This window comes from Herpailurus yagouaroundi, unplaced genomic scaffold (assembly GCF_014898765.1).
Source record: "Herpailurus yagouaroundi ecotype Mexico unplaced genomic scaffold, PumYag 190, whole genome shotgun sequence".
In the NCBI taxonomy this organism is placed as follows: domain Eukaryota; kingdom Metazoa; phylum Chordata; class Mammalia; order Carnivora; family Felidae; genus Herpailurus; species Herpailurus yagouaroundi.
The window spans coordinates 28,230,543-28,249,038 of record NW_024412421.1 but is presented as its reverse complement, the minus strand read 5'-3'; the positions used below and the strand labels follow the sequence as shown (position 1 = coordinate 28,249,038).

The 18,496-nt window shown below is 48.3% G+C and overlaps 1 protein-coding gene across 1 annotated transcript in view; it reads right to left on the bottom strand.

Annotated features, from left to right (window-relative positions):
* Positions 1–18,496, bottom strand: part of VAT1L (vesicle amine transport 1 like) — a 148,734-nt gene that overhangs the window by 81,012 nt on the left and 49,226 nt on the right. The window contains exon 4 of the mRNA XM_040443191.1: positions 5,422–5,564. Within this exon, the coding sequence (XP_040299125.1) occupies positions 5,422–5,564 (143 nt within the window). The remainder of the gene's footprint in view (positions 1–5,421; positions 5,565–18,496) is intronic.

Genomic DNA, 18,496 nt, shown 5'->3' with positions numbered 1-18,496 from the left:
GCGTCCCCAACTGTGGAAGGGAATGCAGCTGATAACACCCACCCCAGGCTCCTCTGTGAAGCCTGGGTGAGTTTCTGCACATGGAACATGATGCTTATGGTAGCTTCTGGGTCCACAGTAGCTTTTTTTATTTTTTCAGAGCGGGCCAACTTAAAGAGAATTCTTTCAGTGTGGGAAGAGTATAAACGAAAGACTGCAAAACGTCAACAACCCCAACCATTAGCCCAGACAACCATTAGGGTGGGTGGAGCCACCAGCCCAGAAACCACTAGAGCAGAGGCTGGCTACCCTTGACCCTGCTAGCACAAGGTGTCCCACGTTCAAGAGCACTTACGAGGTGCCAGCCACAGTGCTGAGCGCTTCCTGAGTCCCGTCTCACTGAGGACGCTTCACGCCAACCCTGTAACCCAGGGGCCATCATCATCCCCACGTAATGGATGAGAAAACTGAGGCTCCACGGGGTCAGGCAACATACTGAAGGGGCCACTGCAGGGAATGGGATTTGGGCGGGGGGCGGGGACTCTGGTTTGAACCATTACATCCATTACATCTAGAAACCAAGTGAGGGCACCAAAGGCAGAGCCGGCTTTCCTAAGATGAGCTGTGGTCAGCCCTGGTGACCGTCATTGCCACTAGTGGGCACACGGGCTCCCAGCAGGGGCTGCACAAAGCTGGGGGCTGCTCCCCGGGCAGCCTGCAGGGGAGTTTCAAAATGGATCAAGTGCCCCACCCCCATTCAGTCATTACAAGCCCAACCAGGGGATTAGACAGAATGGGACTCAGTCGGGTCTATTTGGAATCAGGGCCTCCCTTACTCATATTCACAGTGAAGGGCACCTTAGCAGCTCCTTTTAATGGAACGATCATGAAATTCACAAGCAGAGTTAGGCAGCCCCTCAGAAAGTCAGGGGCCATCCTCATTTCTTAGCACCTCCCCCCCCCGCCCCCGCCGCTGAAAATCTCTGGGGGTGTCCGCCTTGCCTGTGTGTGTGTGTAATCATAATTACACAGAAGCAGACGTGGGGGGGAGGGCTTTCTCCTGTTGTCATAAATCTCGGCACACTCAAAGCCCAAACAGAAAGAGCCCCAGCTCAGAGATGCTCTGGGCCCAATTCAGCAGAAGGATATTTGGGAATGGCTGATCGAAGGCTCCCATGCCTGTCCTTCCTGGGTCCCCAACCCCTCGCCCCTTTATCACGGATGCCCCTCTTTGCTTCCCGCCCACGTGGATCCAGTGAAGAATCCCTCCTGAGCGGCGGTAGGGCCACCAGGGCCGTTCCTGGGAGAGAAGCCCTTGACTTTGCCAAGAAGTTAATTCCCCCTTTATTGTTACTTTCATCTCCAGCTGGATCCTTGGCTCTCCGCTCAGTGCTTCTCTTTCTGAATTCCTTTTTCTCTGAGAACTCATCTGTGCCATCACTTTAACCACTTCCAAGCTCATGATGGGAGGATGAGGTCATTGCAGGGTGCCCGGCACAGGGTGCAGGGCAGGCTTCTCCCAGAGAAGTGTGTGGCACACACAAGGGTCTGACACACGGAAGGCAGCGTGCAGTTCCTGGCACATAGTAGGCTTCTCACAGGAGGCTGAGCACAGTACCCCGTGCACAAGAGGCTTTTCACAGGGTGCCAGGCACCGTCCCTGGACCATAGGAGGCTTCTTAGTACATGTTGACAATTACTTGTCAATACCACCTCTAGGAATCCTTTCTCGATCACATTCTCTGTTCTCTCTGAGTGATTACACCTCATCGATTTCCGCTGCCTCAGTTTCTTTAGCTGTAAAACGAGGCACTTTGCCCTCACAGCACCACCCGAGGTGCATGAACGATGGTCTAATCGTATGGGTCAGCAGAGTGGAGGAGACCAGCAAAGCCGGGTGCATTTATCCTCCGTGCTTGTGCCCGCGCACCTTGCTGGGATTCGCTCCCCACCTCCCTCTACCTACTTAGATGCTTCCCATCCATCATGCTCCCCGCTGGGGGCTGCCCACCTCGGTGGTCTCTCTCGTCTTTCTCTCCTCTATTTTGGAAGTCCTTACTGCTGGATGCACAGAATCCAAAGCTTCTCACTCTTCTGTTTGGTTCAAGCATAGTCAGACAGAGAAGGGGTGAGTGACGTAAAGGTTCGGTCTGTGTTACAAACACTTTGCCCCCATTCCCTTTACAATGCGTGCTGGAAGGCTGAGAACGGGTTCAAAGCAGCTTAGCAGTTGACTGGCTTATAAAAGAGTTTGCATCTTGGGGCGCCCGGGTGGCTCAGTCGGTTGGGCGTCCGACGGCTCAGGTCATGATCTCACAGCTCGTGGGTTCGAGCCCCGCGCGTGACTCTGTGCTGACAGCTCAGAGCCTGGAGCCTGCTTTGGATTCTGTGTCTCTCTCTCTGCCCCTCCCCTCCTCATGCCCTGTCTCTCTCTCTCTCTCTCTCTGTCAAAAACAAATAAACATTAAAAAAAAAAAAAAATTAAAACAAAGAGTTTGCATCTCAAGAAATTTTATGTTAATATTTTTTTTTCCTGGTGGATCACCACCAAACGCTGTAACAAACAATAACCGTGGTCCAAAAAAGTAAAGAGAAATCACTCTGCATTCTACTCCTGCTGCATATTAGTGGTTAGATTTTTTCCCACCACTTTCATTTTTTTTTTTTTTTGTCTTTATGCGCCAAGAATTTATACAAAGCTGTGATCACAGTGTAGCTGGAATTTGGCATTCTGGGTTTTTTTTTTCCCACTCAATATGCTACCATGGGTATTTTTTCATTTTGTGACAGAATCTTCATAATTATCTTTTTTTTTTTTTAGGGGCTGCATAATATTCAAGCGCGTGGGTGTCGCATAATGCACTGAAGTGTTTTCCTCCTGTTGATAATGGAGGCTGGTTCTGAAATCTCAGTGTAACAGACAATGCTATAATTCACCTTGTTGGCATATGTTGAACACCTACCATGAAGCCAAAGCATTTACTTGGTTCTGCAACAGGCAGCAGGTGCCTGTTCCTTTGGATTTTTTCCTGAGGGCAGGGGTGGTAGGAGAGAGAATGAACCTATCTGTGGCTTCCTAGTGATTTTTAATTGAATCCCAGGGTCTCTGCTTAAAAACATAAGGAATTGTCGGAAGTCGCATTTGAAAGAAGGTGGTGGGAACGCGGGTCTCAGATGCTGTCCCTTTCTGCTCCTCTGACATCAGCAGGAATCATTGACTCGGGCTAGGAAGGTAGGTCAAGGACAGTAAAGGGATAAGGGGATAGGAAAATTCTCCATGGAAAATGGGGAAGGCAGACTGTCCCTTTTTTTTTGATATTTTAATATTTATTCATTTTTGAGACAGAGAGAGCGAGCACGTGAGCAGAGGAGGAGCAGAGAGAGAGGGAGACACAGAATCCGAAGCTCCAGGCTCCGAGCTGTCAGCACAGAGCCCAATGCGGGGCTTGAACCCACAAACCAGGAGATGGTGACCTGAGCCAAAGTGACCTGAGCTCAACCTACTGAGCCACCCAGGTGCCCCAGACTGTCACTTTTTCAGAAGAGTAGCTACCTCCTGACCTGGTTTTCCCATTGCTTCCCACACTGTAGTACCTCCAGCTCCTCTGGTCTCCTTTCAGATTCTTGAATTTAACCAAGTCTTTCCTGACCCTGAGCCTTAGCACGTGCTATTCAACTTAGTCAGAAATGCTGTTCCTTTGGCCCGTTTCTCATCCTTTAATGCTCAGCCCGAGTCTCACTCTTGGATGAACGCTATGTCTAATCTCCCTGTCTGCATATGTTCACCAGCAGCCTGCATATCTCCATCAGAGCACGTATCAAAAGCATAAACCAAGCCGTTTTTAAAATAGTGTTTTTATCCCTCTTCCCCAGCTAGACTCAAAGCTCCACAAAGATAGTGACGCTCAAGGTGGTTTTTTGCCGGATCTTCTGCCCTAGCACAGGACCTGGCCCATCAGAGACACTTGGTAGTAAGCAGGTCAGGGTACGAATGGAGGAAAGGATGTTTGCCAAATTATCACTTAAGGGGATAAAGGCAAAGACTGCTGGAGGGACACTGGCAGTCCATTTTCCCGATCACAGCTCCAGAGATGCAAGTTACAAAAAGGAAGAGCTACCTGAGGGTTACGGAAATAGGCGAAAGTGTATGCCGGAAGTCTTTAAAATATGCCTGCAGTATCTACATATCTGAGAAACAGGTGGCGAACTTCTAATATCGAGTTTTGGAGCTCTCTTTCCATGTCCTACTGGAGATATCGGGACAGACTTGAACTCTGTGCAAATCTTTAAAATTAAAAAAAAAACAAATCGGAGGGGCTCCTGCGTGGCTCAGTGGGTTAAGTGGCCAACTTCAGCTCAGGTCATGATCTCATGGTTCGTGAGTTCGAGCCCTGCATCGGGCTCTGTGCTGACAGCTCGGAGCCTGGAGCCTGCTTCGGATTCGGAGACCCTTCTCTCTCTGCCCCTCCCCTGCTCACACTCTGTCTCTCTCTCTCTCTCTCTCTCTCTCTCTCTCTCTCTCCCTCAAAAATAAACATGAAAAAAAAATTTTTTTAAACAAATCTGAAAATCCAGACCATCAGAAGGCTCTCCTTTCCAAAAAACTCCCCAAATGTCACCTAATCTGTCTCAGTCTGTCACCCTCACCAGACCTCTCATCCTCTAGTCCTTCAGGTTGCAGTAAGTTCTTCAGTATGAGGCTAGACGGACAGCTGAATTTCTCTGTATCTTACAACTTACTGCTGGGCAAAGAAAAGACCAGAACAACGGCCCTGAGACACCTCTGGAACCCCTCAGGAGCTGGGGGTGGAGAAGGGCAGCAGCAGAGGTGTGACCCACAAACCATCTCAAGGCAGCTGGGTTTTCTACCTGATTCCCTGTGTTGACGTGCACAAGGCCATAGCCGGTGGCTCCTGGATCGTGAGTCGGGTTATAAACCAACGTTCCCCGCCGTAGGAGATAAACAACATGATCTCCCTGCCTGCAGCCTCCCACCCCCCCACCCCCCTTCATTCTCTGCACTCCTCAAAACTCCAATCTGATCATGTCACCATGTTGGCCCTTCGGCGGTCCTCAGTCACACCCAGGTTGGAGTCCGCATGTCCTTGGTCTGGTATGTGAGTGAATGAGAAATAAACCTCTCTGCGTTAAGGTCGCGTTAGAGCAGCTATCGTAATTTCGCGCCGGCCGGTCACCCGACCGCACTGCTCCTCAGTATCGTCCTCTCCACATGGCGGTACCAACAGGGTTGCGAGAATCCAACGAGCTCATACGTGTGAAGTGTTCAGCACAGAGCTGGTGTTATCAAGCCCCCGGCGTATGTTTCCTAGTATTACTATCACTGTTACTATCACGGGCCCTCGTCTAAATGAGCGCCGCTGGTTTTTTTAAGAGGCAGAAGAGCAAGAACCAACCTGGCCCTCTCTAGAGCACACACCTTACCTTTTCACTTCTTGCACGTAGTCTGCATTTCTGTCAAAGAGGTGGGTCATGGAGCCTTTGATTGCTTCGTGCTTGAAAGTAGAAGCTGTTCCAAAGACAGTCACATTGGGGACAGTGGAACACAGCTGAGCCACAGCTTGACCCTGGAAGTGAAACACAAGACACCGGTCACACGGGAGGGTCACCGCCCGACAACCGGTCTCGCTGGGTGTAGGGCAGGACTTCTCAACCCTGCCGCTGTTGACCTCTCTGAGGCTGGATGAGTCTTTGTCGGGCTCCGCTGGGCTTTGTAAGGTGCCTACGCAGCATGTCTACCAAATTATTCTACCTCCACCTGCTAGCTGCCGATAGCTCCCCTCAGTTTCGATCACCAAAAACGCCAAGATGTCCCCGGGGTGGGGACAGAGTCTCCCTTGGCTGACAACTAGGGGTGGTGGAGGAAAATCCACGTAAGCCAGCAAAGCCACGGTATCAAGACTCAACAACTATCATTTAACCACACTGAGCCTCAGGCTCCTCATCTAACCTTAGCAGTAATGGTACCTGCTCCATACGGGTCTCGGGAGCTGTTTGGGTTTGGATTCCCCCCGAAGCCGACCCCGACGCAAAGATTTGAGAGCAAGTACCTCATCTGGAATACGACCACAGGAAATACCAGGGTATCAAGACAGAAATCGAAGGCGGCCAATAAAGGGTGTGCTTCCAAGGCAGCACCCAGTGGGTAACTCGAACTCAGTCCCTCTGAGGACCCCCGTGCACAAGTGTAGAATACACTCAGAGGTATCCCAACCACATGGTGAGGAGGCTGGAGTATTTTGATCCCCCGAATTCCCCTCTGTATCAGTCGGGGGTTGCTTCTACAGCGGTAACTCCCAGGCACCTCTCTGGCTCGTGGAGGCAAGCATGCTCCCACAGCCGGACGGAAGCCCTAAGTCAACAACCGTCAGCAATGTTGAGCGCGGAGAAGATATGGTGACGGGATCGGCTACACGGTGTATCAAATGAGGCAATATGTCACACGGGTCAAGCACCTGGCATAACACATGACACGTAAATCTGAATCATCTGTACTCCTTTGGGGCTGGGATGTCCAGGCATATGAGGAAGAGCCCAACGCATGAGGTTTAAATATTGAGGGGTCTAAGAGACATTACAAATGTAGTTAGACATGGGTGGTTTTTCCATGTCCTGTTTCAACAGGGTCAGAAATGTAAGTCATTGGACAAAATCCTGCGATCATGTGAAGTCAGAAATCTTCCAGTAAAACCCAGTTTGCTGGTAATTAAGGTGCCTTCCCAAACCAGGTACTGTTTCCAGCTTTCCACCTGCCATCTTAAGGAGGCAGAAATTATTCTACCGAAGTCACCTGTGAAATGTAACTTCTGCCTAACACTTCATTACATGCCTTCATGTTGGTGGACTAAATCAGGTTGGCAGGCCTATTTCTGGAAATGTTTTTTTTTTTTTTTTCTTCCCAGCATTCGCAATGAAAGGCAACACTGAGAGAATCATAGAATGTCAGAGCTGGAAAATCATCCAATTATCCCCACCCCATCATTGTTTTACAGATGAGGGAAAGGTGACTCAGAAAGGTTAAGGTGACTCAGTTTTCAGAGGCAGATCTGAGATGCAAAGCAAGGTCTCCTAACTTCTAGTTATTGCCATTTTCAATAATGCCATGCTGTCTACTTATTTTGACATTTTAAGCTAAGCAGATTTTGAAGTTGGTCCCTAAAATAGACCTGTTACTGATTTGGAGGTCAACATTTTAAGACATGGGCATGAACCGAAGACTCCAGACAGGCTATCATTCTGTGTTCTAAGAATAGCTTTGGTATTTGGTTCATTTTTTTTTTTTTTTCATTTGATTTTAGAGAACAAATACGGGACTCTCCTTCTTGGCGAGTGGAAATATCAACAACCATTGCAGCAATCCCCTAAAACTCGACAGGGTTTGGAGGGTTAACCTCTTTTGTGCTGGGATGAAACATCAGAACTAGTTGATCCCTCCTGCCCACTGTCCTTAGGCCAACATGACTTTTACTCCCACAACTACTTTTCCAAATTCCTATTATGTACTGGTCACACTGTGCTGTAGATGGATGTGGGAGTATCGGGAATGAATATGCACCCTAATCTCTATCCCTGGGCCCCCCCCCACCGAGCCTCAGATTTGTGTACTGAATGACCACTGGGCTGTCTGTCTCTACCTGGCTATCCAAAACACATCGAATTCAACTCATCCAAAACATTATTCTTGGCCATCTGCAAATGACTTACTCCTTGCATTGATTCGCCGGTTGCTATTGTAACATAATACCACAAACTGGGTGGCTCAGCCAACAAATTTGCTTCCCACTCGTGGAGGTCAGAAAGTCCAAAATCAAGGCGTCGGGAGGGTTGCGTCCTCCCAGTGACTACGAGCAAAGGGTTTGATCCAGCTCTCTCTGCTTGGCTTGTAAATGGCTCTCTTCTCCCAAGGCCTCTTCACATGGTCTTCCCTCTACGCCAACCTGTGTCCAGATTCCCCCCGTTCTTAGAAGGACGCCAGTCCTATCATTTAAACTTGATTACCTCTCTGAGGACCCTACTGCCGAATAAGGACACATTCTGAGATAGTGGCGCTCAGGACTTCCCCATATCAGTGGGGTGGGGCATGGTTCAACCCGTAACATTCCTCTTCCTGTACCTCCTGCCTCAGCGGATGAAAACTGTACCATTCGCCTGTCCCTCGGCTGAAGTCAGGAGTCTGGGGGTCGCTGGACTCCTCTTGGTCCCTTGGCCTCACATCCAGTTAGTGTACTGCATCCACTCCACACCCTTGTGACCATCACTTCGTAGTCTGGGTTGTTGCATTTCCTCACCTGGATGATGACACCACCCTTCTGGCTGGCCTGGCTGTGTCCGCATCACCCTCTGGACAGAGTGGTTTTTCTCAAACTCAACCCTGAGCATCTCGTGACTGGTCGCAAAGCTTCCCAATGCCTATCACTGGCTTTCAGAAAGAAAAGCACACCCTTCGGTTCATCCCACGGGCCGGCCCGCTGGCAGGTGGCCCAGTCCATCTCACTAACATGGCTTCCCTCCACTTCTCCAGTCTCTGCTCCCTAACGAGACACGGCCCTCGATCCACCCCCGACTGCCATTCGCCGAGCCTGGTGCTATGTGACCCTCATTCCGTGGTGTCCTCAAAATGAACTTCAAACCCAATTTTGATGAGGAGGAGAATGAGGTTCACAGAGGTTAGGCACCCAGTCCAAGGCCAGTAGGGTAAGATGGCGGACTTTGATCTCCTGTACCCACCAGTTGAGCAACCTTGAGTAACATGTCAGTTCATCTGGTCTTTCATCTTAAAATGGAGCGTGCAATGCTATATATAAGGTTCTTGTGGGACGATTTGATATAACGCATCCAAGGGCTTAGAATGCTCAGTATTTGCTCTCACTACTACTTTGAATGCTGTTAGGTTTTCTTGCTATTATTATTATTACGCCAGCAGAAGCAGCAAATTCATGATCCTATTCTCCTGAACGTGTAACGCTATTTGAGCATCGACACTAGCTTCTCACAGGCTGTCCCCTCCCTATCCATGCCTATTCTTCCCACTTTCTTCTTCAGACCACAGCCCCTGCCCCCCGCCCCGGCCCCCCACCACCTAGGCAACTCCTCTTCTAGAAAACCTCCCCAGGCGCTTGCCTCCACCGTCCCTTGGTGCCTCCTTTAGTGCTACCATAGACCTGGGGTTCCTTCCTCTGGGACAGCGGCCACCATGGCTTTCTGTGGCTGCTAACTGATCTGTCTGTGAGCCCCATGAGGCCAGGGACCGCGCCATATATCTGGCTCTGTACCCCAGTGCCCAGGGCAGAGCCTGACACATAAAACGGATTTGGTAACACCTGATGAATGAATGCATGAGAAACAGGAATGTGATGTGACAGGGAAGTCCCTTATCAGTTTGCAGATCGCTACGTCCTTTAGCATTGCAGAGTAGGAGTAGAGCACAGATTCGATTAACGTATCTAGTATCTCACCCAAGCAGAACTTTACCATTTCCATTTTATTTTTAAAAATTTTTTGAACGTTTGTTCATTTTCTGAGAGAGGGAGAGAGACAGAGCACAAGTGGGGGAGGGGCAGAGAGAGAGAGAGGGAGCCACAGAATCTGAAGCAGGCTCCAGGCTCTGAGCTGTCAGCACAGAGCCTGACGCGGGGCTTGAACTCACAAACCGCGCGATCATGACCCGAGCCAAAGTCGGACGCTTAACTAACAGCCACCCAGGTGCCCCACCGTTTCCACTTTAAATAAGAAGAAACGTGTGGTAGCAAACTGAGATGTTATAAGTAACTGGGTTACTTATATGTTTATATAGCATCTATGAGTATTTTACATAATACAAAATGCAGAAATATAAATATGTATAATTAGAATATATAATTAGTATACGTATATGTATAATCAGTATTATATAAACATGTACGTGTATATAAGTAGTAATTTTAGTATAGAATACTCCATTTGTAAAATATTAGTATGATAATAAAATAATATTATATAGTCATATAATTAATGTAAATAGCAAAACATGCAAGTATTCTACACGATATTATATGATAACATATTCTTATGTAAATAACAATGGGTAGAAAACCAAATTCAGTGGACACCTGTTTGTAGCACCCCCCCCCACCCCGCTTGAGCTCTCTATTAATTCACTAAGGCAATGAGAGGCCCTTGCAAGATCCTCAATGATCTAAGGTAAATAATACTCAGCACTCTGTATTTAAGCACAATGTGTGCTTTTCCTCACATGTATAGCGAATCTGTACTCTCCCTCCTCCAACTCCCAAGGTGAGTGCCTCTAATTTATCCTCGTTTCTCCCACGTGCCTAGCAAATAGCACGGACTCACTAAACATTTGTGGAAGGCGGAATGAATTTTCAATAAAAAGGATTTTGCAATTTACCTGCAGACCCAGAACATACAGTGAACAAGACAATCCATTCTCCCAGCAACAGCAGCAAATAGAGATCTGCATGTACTTGTTTTAAATTTCTTTTCCTTTCTCTCTCTAGAGCGTGAGAATTCCACAGCAAGCCTCTTCTCTCCCCTGTGGCTGGTGATACAGCCAGTACAGCAGCTGACAGTCCTCTTGTCTCCCCATATGCCAGGCACTGTGCTTACGTGCTTCGTTAAATCCTCAAACCGCTTTTAGAGTAAATACTCTTATTTCCCTTTTATGCCCGAAAACGGGGGTTCAGACGGGGAAAGGAACTTGTCCAAGGTAATATGGCTTGTACGTGATAAGGCTGGGGGTCACACTCAGGTCTCCCTGACTCCAAAGCCACTCTGTTAGTCTTCTTATCCGTCCAGTTAAGCACTCGAGTTGCTGACCTGGAACTGAAGTCCTAGAGAAAACCAAGGATCTTTGGCATCAGTCTGGAAGGCTGCATTGATCTACTCTTTCGATAGCTTTGTCTTGGGTTCATACAGGTGAACAGATTTCAGCCAGCTCAATCCTAGTTCCAGGGCTGCTGAGGTTCCTTCAGGCAGAGCACAGCCATGAGAAATCCAGGGACGGCAGTTGAAAGGGAGCTGTTTTGGGCCACTGAAATCCGACTCTTAGCAAGAGACTGCTGGTTCAAGGTAAGATCCTATTCCAGAAAAGCCAGGCACAGCAGACACATGATTGGAGGAATGAATGCATCTATGTAAAGGGCTTAGTACACTGCCTGGTACATGCTAAGTACTCACTAAGTGGCACTTTTTTAGCTATCAGTGCCTTGCAATTAGGACTGAGCTTGGCTGAAATTCTGATTACCCCTTCGATGGGAATTTAGGGCGGATGATCCTGTCAGTGCACTGGGATTCAGAAATCAGCATCAGAGACTCCAGTAACAAAGACACAAAGAATGGATAACTTTATCACACGAATAACCTCTTCCTCCTCAGACTTGTTTCTCATCATACACCCAAACTCTACCTTTGGCCATTTGGAAAAATGCTTAGTCTTTCCTAAGCGCCACTCCTTTATCACCCACAGGACCTTTGCACATGCAATTTACACTGCCTGCAATCCTTTTCCCTGTCTTTTCTCCTGGCTGATGCCTACTCATCCTTTGAGTCTTGGCCCCTCTGTTATTTCACTGAGTTATTCATTCAGTGAATAATTTGGGGCTATTTAATAAGTGCCTCTAATGGATCAGACACTATGAGAGGCGCTAGAAAGAGAAAGGAGAACAAATTATATATAGTCCCTGTCATCTCGGAGCTTGCATTCCCATAAAGGCAACCGTATTAATAAAATAAGTTTACAATTAAAAGTACAATCAGTAGCCTGAAACCAGTAGGCTGCGAACACCAATTTCAAACACTGAACCACTGGGATCAGACCACACTGGTGCACTGTGTTTTTTCAAATGTACAGAAAACGAGAGGTATGAACTAAAGGGGAAATATGGGGGAGAGCATAGATAAAACGGAAACCAGATTTGGTCTCTCGGTCCTCTCCAGTCCTAAGATTTCTAGCACACACAGACCAATTCTTCAGCTGCTAAAGAAAGTCTATTTGAGGACACCTCCCAAAGAGAATGCAAGTTCACTCATTACCCTAAGTCTGACGAAAGGGTGAAATTTTTCTGTTGCTAACTTGACCATTTCTGAGATCATTTGAAAAATAGCCTTACATTTGGGGCGCCCAGGTGGCCAAGTCGGTTGGGCATCTGACTCTTGACTTCGGCTTGGATCCTGATCTCTTCGTTCATGGGATCGGACCCCGTGTCAGGCTCTGTGCTGATAGCATGGAGACTACTTGGGATTCTCTCTCTCTCCCTCTCTCTCTCTCTGCCTCTGCCCCGCTCACATGTGTGTGCCTTCTCTCTCTCTCTCTCAATCTCTCTCTCTCTCTTTTAAAATAAATAAACTTAGGGGCGCCTGGGTGGCGCAGTCGGTTAAGCGTCCGACTTCAGCCAGGTCACGATCTCGCGGTCCATGAGTTCGAGCCCCGCGTCGGGCTCTGGGCTGATGGCTCAGAGCCTGGAGCCTGTTTCCGATTCTGTGTCTCCCTCTCCCTCTGCCCCTCCCCCGTTCATGCTCTGTCTCTCTCTGTCCCAAAAGTGAATAAACGTTGAAAAATAAAATAAAATAAAATAAAATAAATAAACTTAAAAAAAATAGGATTACGTTTATCTCTTCCAAAAGTTGTTTTCCTTTTACACAGCTTATGGAAACCACAGCCACTTATATACTCAAAGAATGGAAAAGAATTAGCAAAATGAGCTTGTGAATGTATCAAGAAGAATCCTAGGGTGAATGGTGAAGCAAGATTGTTTTCTTCCAAAGAACCGTCAGTTTATTTTCCATCTTCATCAATGCATAGATGCACTTACTTAGTCCAAGAAAGATAACTGAACGTTATCACAAAATCTAGGACACTGGATACCTGGGCCAGCCTTATTCTTGTCTTATGATAATACGAATTCCCACATGGGATTTAGACACAGGTTTAGAAACACTGATTACAGATCAGTGCTGTCATTTGCCTGTTCAACAATCCAGTTGACTTTATTGTTATAAGGAGAGAAAATTCAAATCCAACTGTGGGGGCTGATCCACGTGACCCGCCATCAAAGGCAGCAAAGAACATTCTACGTTCTCACCTAGTAGGCTCTAAAAATCAGGTTTTTCTTGTTTGTCACCTCACACCTGTTGAACTACGCATGGCACTCCCGTTGACATACATGTGCGGACAGTTTCCATAGCAAAGAAGCGTCAGCGGCACACGGCTGAAGGATGAGAGAAAGGGAGGAATCGACTGCTCAGGTTGGAAGTGGGGAAACTTCTCTTTACTCCCAAAAAGCAGTAGACACATTCCAGGGAAGACTTGGTAGATAATACCTTTATTTCCCACTTATATTTATTTTATAGATCAGTGCTTCTCAACACGTGGTGCCGTAACCAGCGGCACCCACACCACCTGGAGTCTTGCTAGAAGGTTCCACCCGGGATCTACAGAATCAGAAACTCTGGGGGTGGGACCTGGGCATCTGAGTTTTGACAAGCCTTCCAGAAGATTCTGATTCAGCTCACATTGAGAACCACCAATATGTATCATCCTTTAAAAGCACCCACTCTACCCCACATAATTTACTGCTAAGGCCCCCATAATGCTCAGAATATCTTAATATGGGATTTTTTTTTTAAGTTCATTTATTTTTGACAGGCGGTGGGGGGAGAGAGGGGCAGAGAGAGAAAGGGACAGAAGCTTCAAAGCAGGCTCTGTCCTGAGAGCAGAGAGCCCGATGCAGGGCTCAAACTCAGGAACCATGAGATCACGACCTGAGCCGAAGTCAGATGCTCAACCGACTGAGCCACCCAGGCGCCTCCTTTAATATGAAGTATTTTATTTAAAACCAAGGTGGAGCCTTAGTATTAACACATATTTATAGTATAAAGTCTATTACTTACAGTATACATAATTCTAATACGCAGCCCTTGCTGAGGTCTAGCGCTCTGTAAAGTTTCCCTTCTACCAACTGGGTCACTGATGGATGGCATCATAACAACCCTCTGTTCCGAGTTGGGGTTGACATCACAGCCCGTGGGTTTAGTATGTGGGATCCTATAGATCAAGGCATGACTAACACAGTCTTCTGTGAGTCAGAGGTGTCAGAAGACAAAAAATAATCGCTCATCCCCATTAGCAGGGCCTGAAGTTCTGGATGCTTGGAGAACTCTAGCCTCCCTGCTCCCCGGGCCTCAGCTTTGCTGCCGAACATCCAGGTTTTCCAAGCCATTCACAGCTCTGCCCATCAGGCAAGTGCAAGAGCGAATATTTAAACCCTGTCCTCTGCTCCTCCTGCCACTGAGCTCATGTCAGAGGCACTCAGTGGAGACGCAGCAGAGCGGAGTGATGAAGAATGTAGGTTTCTTTATTTGGCCTCACCGGCACTGAGTTTGCTGTGCGCCCAGGCAGTCTAACTGCTCTCCAAACACAGTTCATTTGGTCTGCATTATGGCCTCCTCGCTCTCTAGATGAAAAAAACGGAGGCACAGAGCAGTCCTAGAAATGTCCAAAGTCACACAGCAATACCAGCGACAAGAGTTGAACCCGCATTACCTGGGCGGTGAGTCTGAAGGGCTACAAGGAGAGAAGGTAGGGGAACATCTCTTACCGGCCACTCTTTGTCTAGCGCTGCAGGCCCTTCACATACCTCGTTCTACCCTCCCAACATCGTATTCCCATCATGAAGCCGGGCTCAGAAATGGAGGCTCCGAGAGATCCACGAATTTACAGAAGGTTATCCTGCTGGGAATTGGAAACTGAGGCTCAGAAAGGCTAAGTACTAGCCACCGGAAGTGACTGCCTTCTTGTCACTAAGCCGGAGTTCTTTGTTCTGGACCATCGGGACAATCTCATAGAAATGAGACACATCAGAGGTTGCAGAGCAAGCTGCAACTCCTGGACCCCACACCCAGTTCAGTCCTGGAGCCGCCGCCTGACCTGGGTGAGCTTCAGATTCCCCTTATTTAAGTCGGGGATGATAACGTCCACCTCAAGGGGTCAAGTGTGGGGCAAAGGAAGCAACATAAGTGATGTGATTCCCCAGGGATGACCCTGAGCAGGTGCTCAATAAATAAGCTCCACCCCCTCCATAGTCCTCCTCTTCTGGGGAGCCCTCCCGGAGATCGTGAGAAGGGGAAATGTCTCCTGCTTTGTCCCCAAACTCACACACATCACTACCCAACCATCTTTTACTCTGTGCTATGATTCTCCCCTCCGCTCCTCTCCCCTGTCTCCTCCTCCTTTCTCTTCCTCCTTCACCTCTGACTCTCCTCCTTTTAAAACATCTCTTTCTTAGGGGCGCGTGGGTGGCTCAGTCGGTTAGGCGTCCAGCTTTGGCTCAGGTCGTGATCTCACGGTTTGTGGGGTCAAGCCCCGCATCAGGCTCTGTGCTGACAGCTTGGAGCCGGGAGCCTGCTTCGGCTTCTGTGTCTCCCTCTCTCTCTCAGTCCCTCCCCTGCTCACACTCTGTCTCTCTCTGTCTCTCAGAAATACATAAAACATTTAAAAATTTTAAAAAGAAAAGAATCTCTTATCGTATCTCCCACCACATGTCAACTCCTTAAGGAGAAGACCACATCTTATTCCCCTCTGTATCCAAAGCATTGAGCCCACTGCTTAGATCTCAGTGACCGTGTGTTGAATGCAGGAAATAGCAGTAAAGAGAAGTTTAGAGAACAAAGATCATAGGTCAGAGAGGACCCACCAGGTCAGAGGGCAATCCAGGGCTGGGACTAGGAATACAAGTCCTTCTTTGCTTTATCTTCTTGGTTGGATGTGGACAAGGTCAACCCCACATCCATTTGGCAGTTACAACTTTACATCGGTGAAGGGGGGAAACTTCCGTGCCTGCCCAGAGTAAATATTTTCTTGTTTTTCTTTTCAACCATATACATGGAGTAGAAAGAATGTTAGGGCACAAGATGCGGGCAGAGGAAAGACACAGCAAAACCTTGGATTGCGAGTAATCTGTTCTGTGAGTGTTCCCGCAAAATGAGCAAACGTTTCTAATAAATTTGAACTCGATAAACGAGCGATGTCTCGCAATACGAGTAGTATAATGATGCCAAACGTCACGTGATCACACTGAGCCAATGGTTCTTGAAATGCGCTTCGATACACAAGTGCTTTGGATTACAAGCATGTTTCCGAAACGAATTACACTCGCAAGCCATAGTTGTACTGTATTTCTCAAAGAGCCCCCAGAGCCTGATAACAGTTGGATCCATTTGGTTCCTTCCAGCTCAGAGGCTTGCAGACATTGCCCTGTTCTTGCCCCGCCCACCCATGCACACCTCCCAGCTTCTGAGAATCTGGTCACCTCTGGGGACAGAGGGATGTGTTCGTGAAGGGATTTGGCAGGGATGACTCTTGCTGCCAGGCAGGAGCCCCGCTCCCCACTTGGGCCTGAAACCCTTGGTCGGCACAGCTGGGCCTCCTACAGACTGTCCATCACCAAGCACAGCAGGCAGCTTAGGGACTGAGGGTGGCAGGCAGGGGACTTTCGCTTTTCCAAAGTTCCCCTAGAAGGTGGTCCCACGGGCACAGGGCCCGACTGGGATGATGTGCTGGTGGCAGCTCAGCCTTCTGCTCTGATCGAGAGGGAGGCCGGTCTGGTATCACTTCACGCTGTGTTCGCGGGCCCAACGACAGGGCGTACTTTCGTTTGAGCAGTAGGGAGGGACAGCCCCGAGACGGGGGTTGAGGGAGACACAGAAGTGGGGCCTTAGGGGGACATAGATGGTAGGAGATTCAGGACAAGACCCGAAACAGGCTGGCTCCAAAGGGAGCCCTGGACACACAGGAACAGAACTGCTGAGCCCTGAGCTCCCTCCTGCCATTTCGGCCCTTCCCACCTCGAATTTCTCATATGGGCAGGAAGGGCTGGAGCACAGCATCTCCGAGGGCCCTACATGAGGCAGCTCAGCATCCAGGGAGAGGAGAATAGGGACTTAAAAGAAAACCTTGGGGTGTGATTACAAGAAAAAAGCTGTGTGTATTTAATGCATACGTCTTCATGAATTTAATGCATACATCCCATGAAACTCTCATAATAACCAATGCCACCCACTTCATCTTCACCTCTAAAATGCCCTCCCTCCCTCTTTTCTCTTTTTCTGAGATAACATTTAGCCTAAGGCCTACCCTCTTCACAAATCTTTAAGTACTCGACGTGGTATCGTTAACTAGAGGCGCTATGCTGTGCACGAGATCTCTATGACTCAGTCGTCTTGGGTAACGGAAACTGTGACCCCTTTGCTACATGTCCTCTCCTCCAGCCCCCGGGCCACCAGCATTTCACACTCTGCTTCTGTGAGTTTGCATGTTTTAGATCCCTGATAGACGTGGGATCACGTAGCATCTGTTCTTCCGGGTCTGGCTCATTTCCATGTAGCATCATCCCCTCCGGGTTCCGCCATGGTGTCACAAAGGGCAGCAATCCCTGCTTCTTAAGGCTGAATGATAGTCTGTTGTATGTCTACACCACATTTTGTTGATCCGTCCATCTGCTGACGGACATTTAGGTTGTTTCCACGTCTTAGCTGTGTTGACTAATACTGCTATGAGCACGGGACGGCAGATATCTCCCTAAGATTGTGATTTCGGTTCCTTTAGGTGGATACCCAGAAACGGAATTGCCGGGTCATACACTAGTTCTGTTTTTAATTTTCTGAGGAGCCTCCATAGTCTTTTCCATAATGGTTGTACCAATTTGCACGTCTACCAACAGTGCACCAGTGCTCCTTTTCAACCACATTCTTGCCAACACTTATTTTTTGTTTTTTGTTTTTTTTTTGAGACCAGCCATCCTAGCAGGTGGGAGGTGTTATCTCGCTGTGGCTGTGGTTTGCATTTCCCCCGAAGACAAGTGGCCTGAGCACCTCTGAGTCGGGCAAACCTGCATTTGAAACCCTGATGTAGCACCGATGGGCTGTGTGAATTTGGACAGAGACTTCAGCTCTGAGCCTCAGCGGTCTCATCTATGAAGTGGCAAGCGAGGGGCACTGGGGCGGCTCAGTCGGTTAAGCGTCTGACTCTTGATCTCGGCTCAGGTCACGATCTTATGGTTTTGCAAGTTTGAGCCCCACATCAGACTCCGTGCTGACTCTGCAGAAACTGCTTGGGATTCTCTCTCCCTCTGCCCCACCCCGGCTCATGCTCTCTATCTCTAAATAAATGAATAAAAACTTAAAAACAAGTTAGTACCAAAAAATGAACAATAAAATGGAGAATGGGCTTACCGTGCTAAGTGTTGGTGAGCACAGACTATTTAGTTATATAGTGCCAGGCAGAGAGTCCATTGCAGGGCCTTTCTGCTCTTCTCACACTAAAGATTGGACATCCTACGTTAGGATCCTCAGCCTGCTAGTTCCAGGCTATACAGCGTCCTCTCAGGCCCCCTGGGATTTATGATTATCAGCTGCAGGGCAGGTAGCTAGGTTGGAAGGGTTCGATTTATGGCCATCCATCCCCACTCCCCTACCTCCTGCAGGCACAGCGGGAGCCCTGGCAACA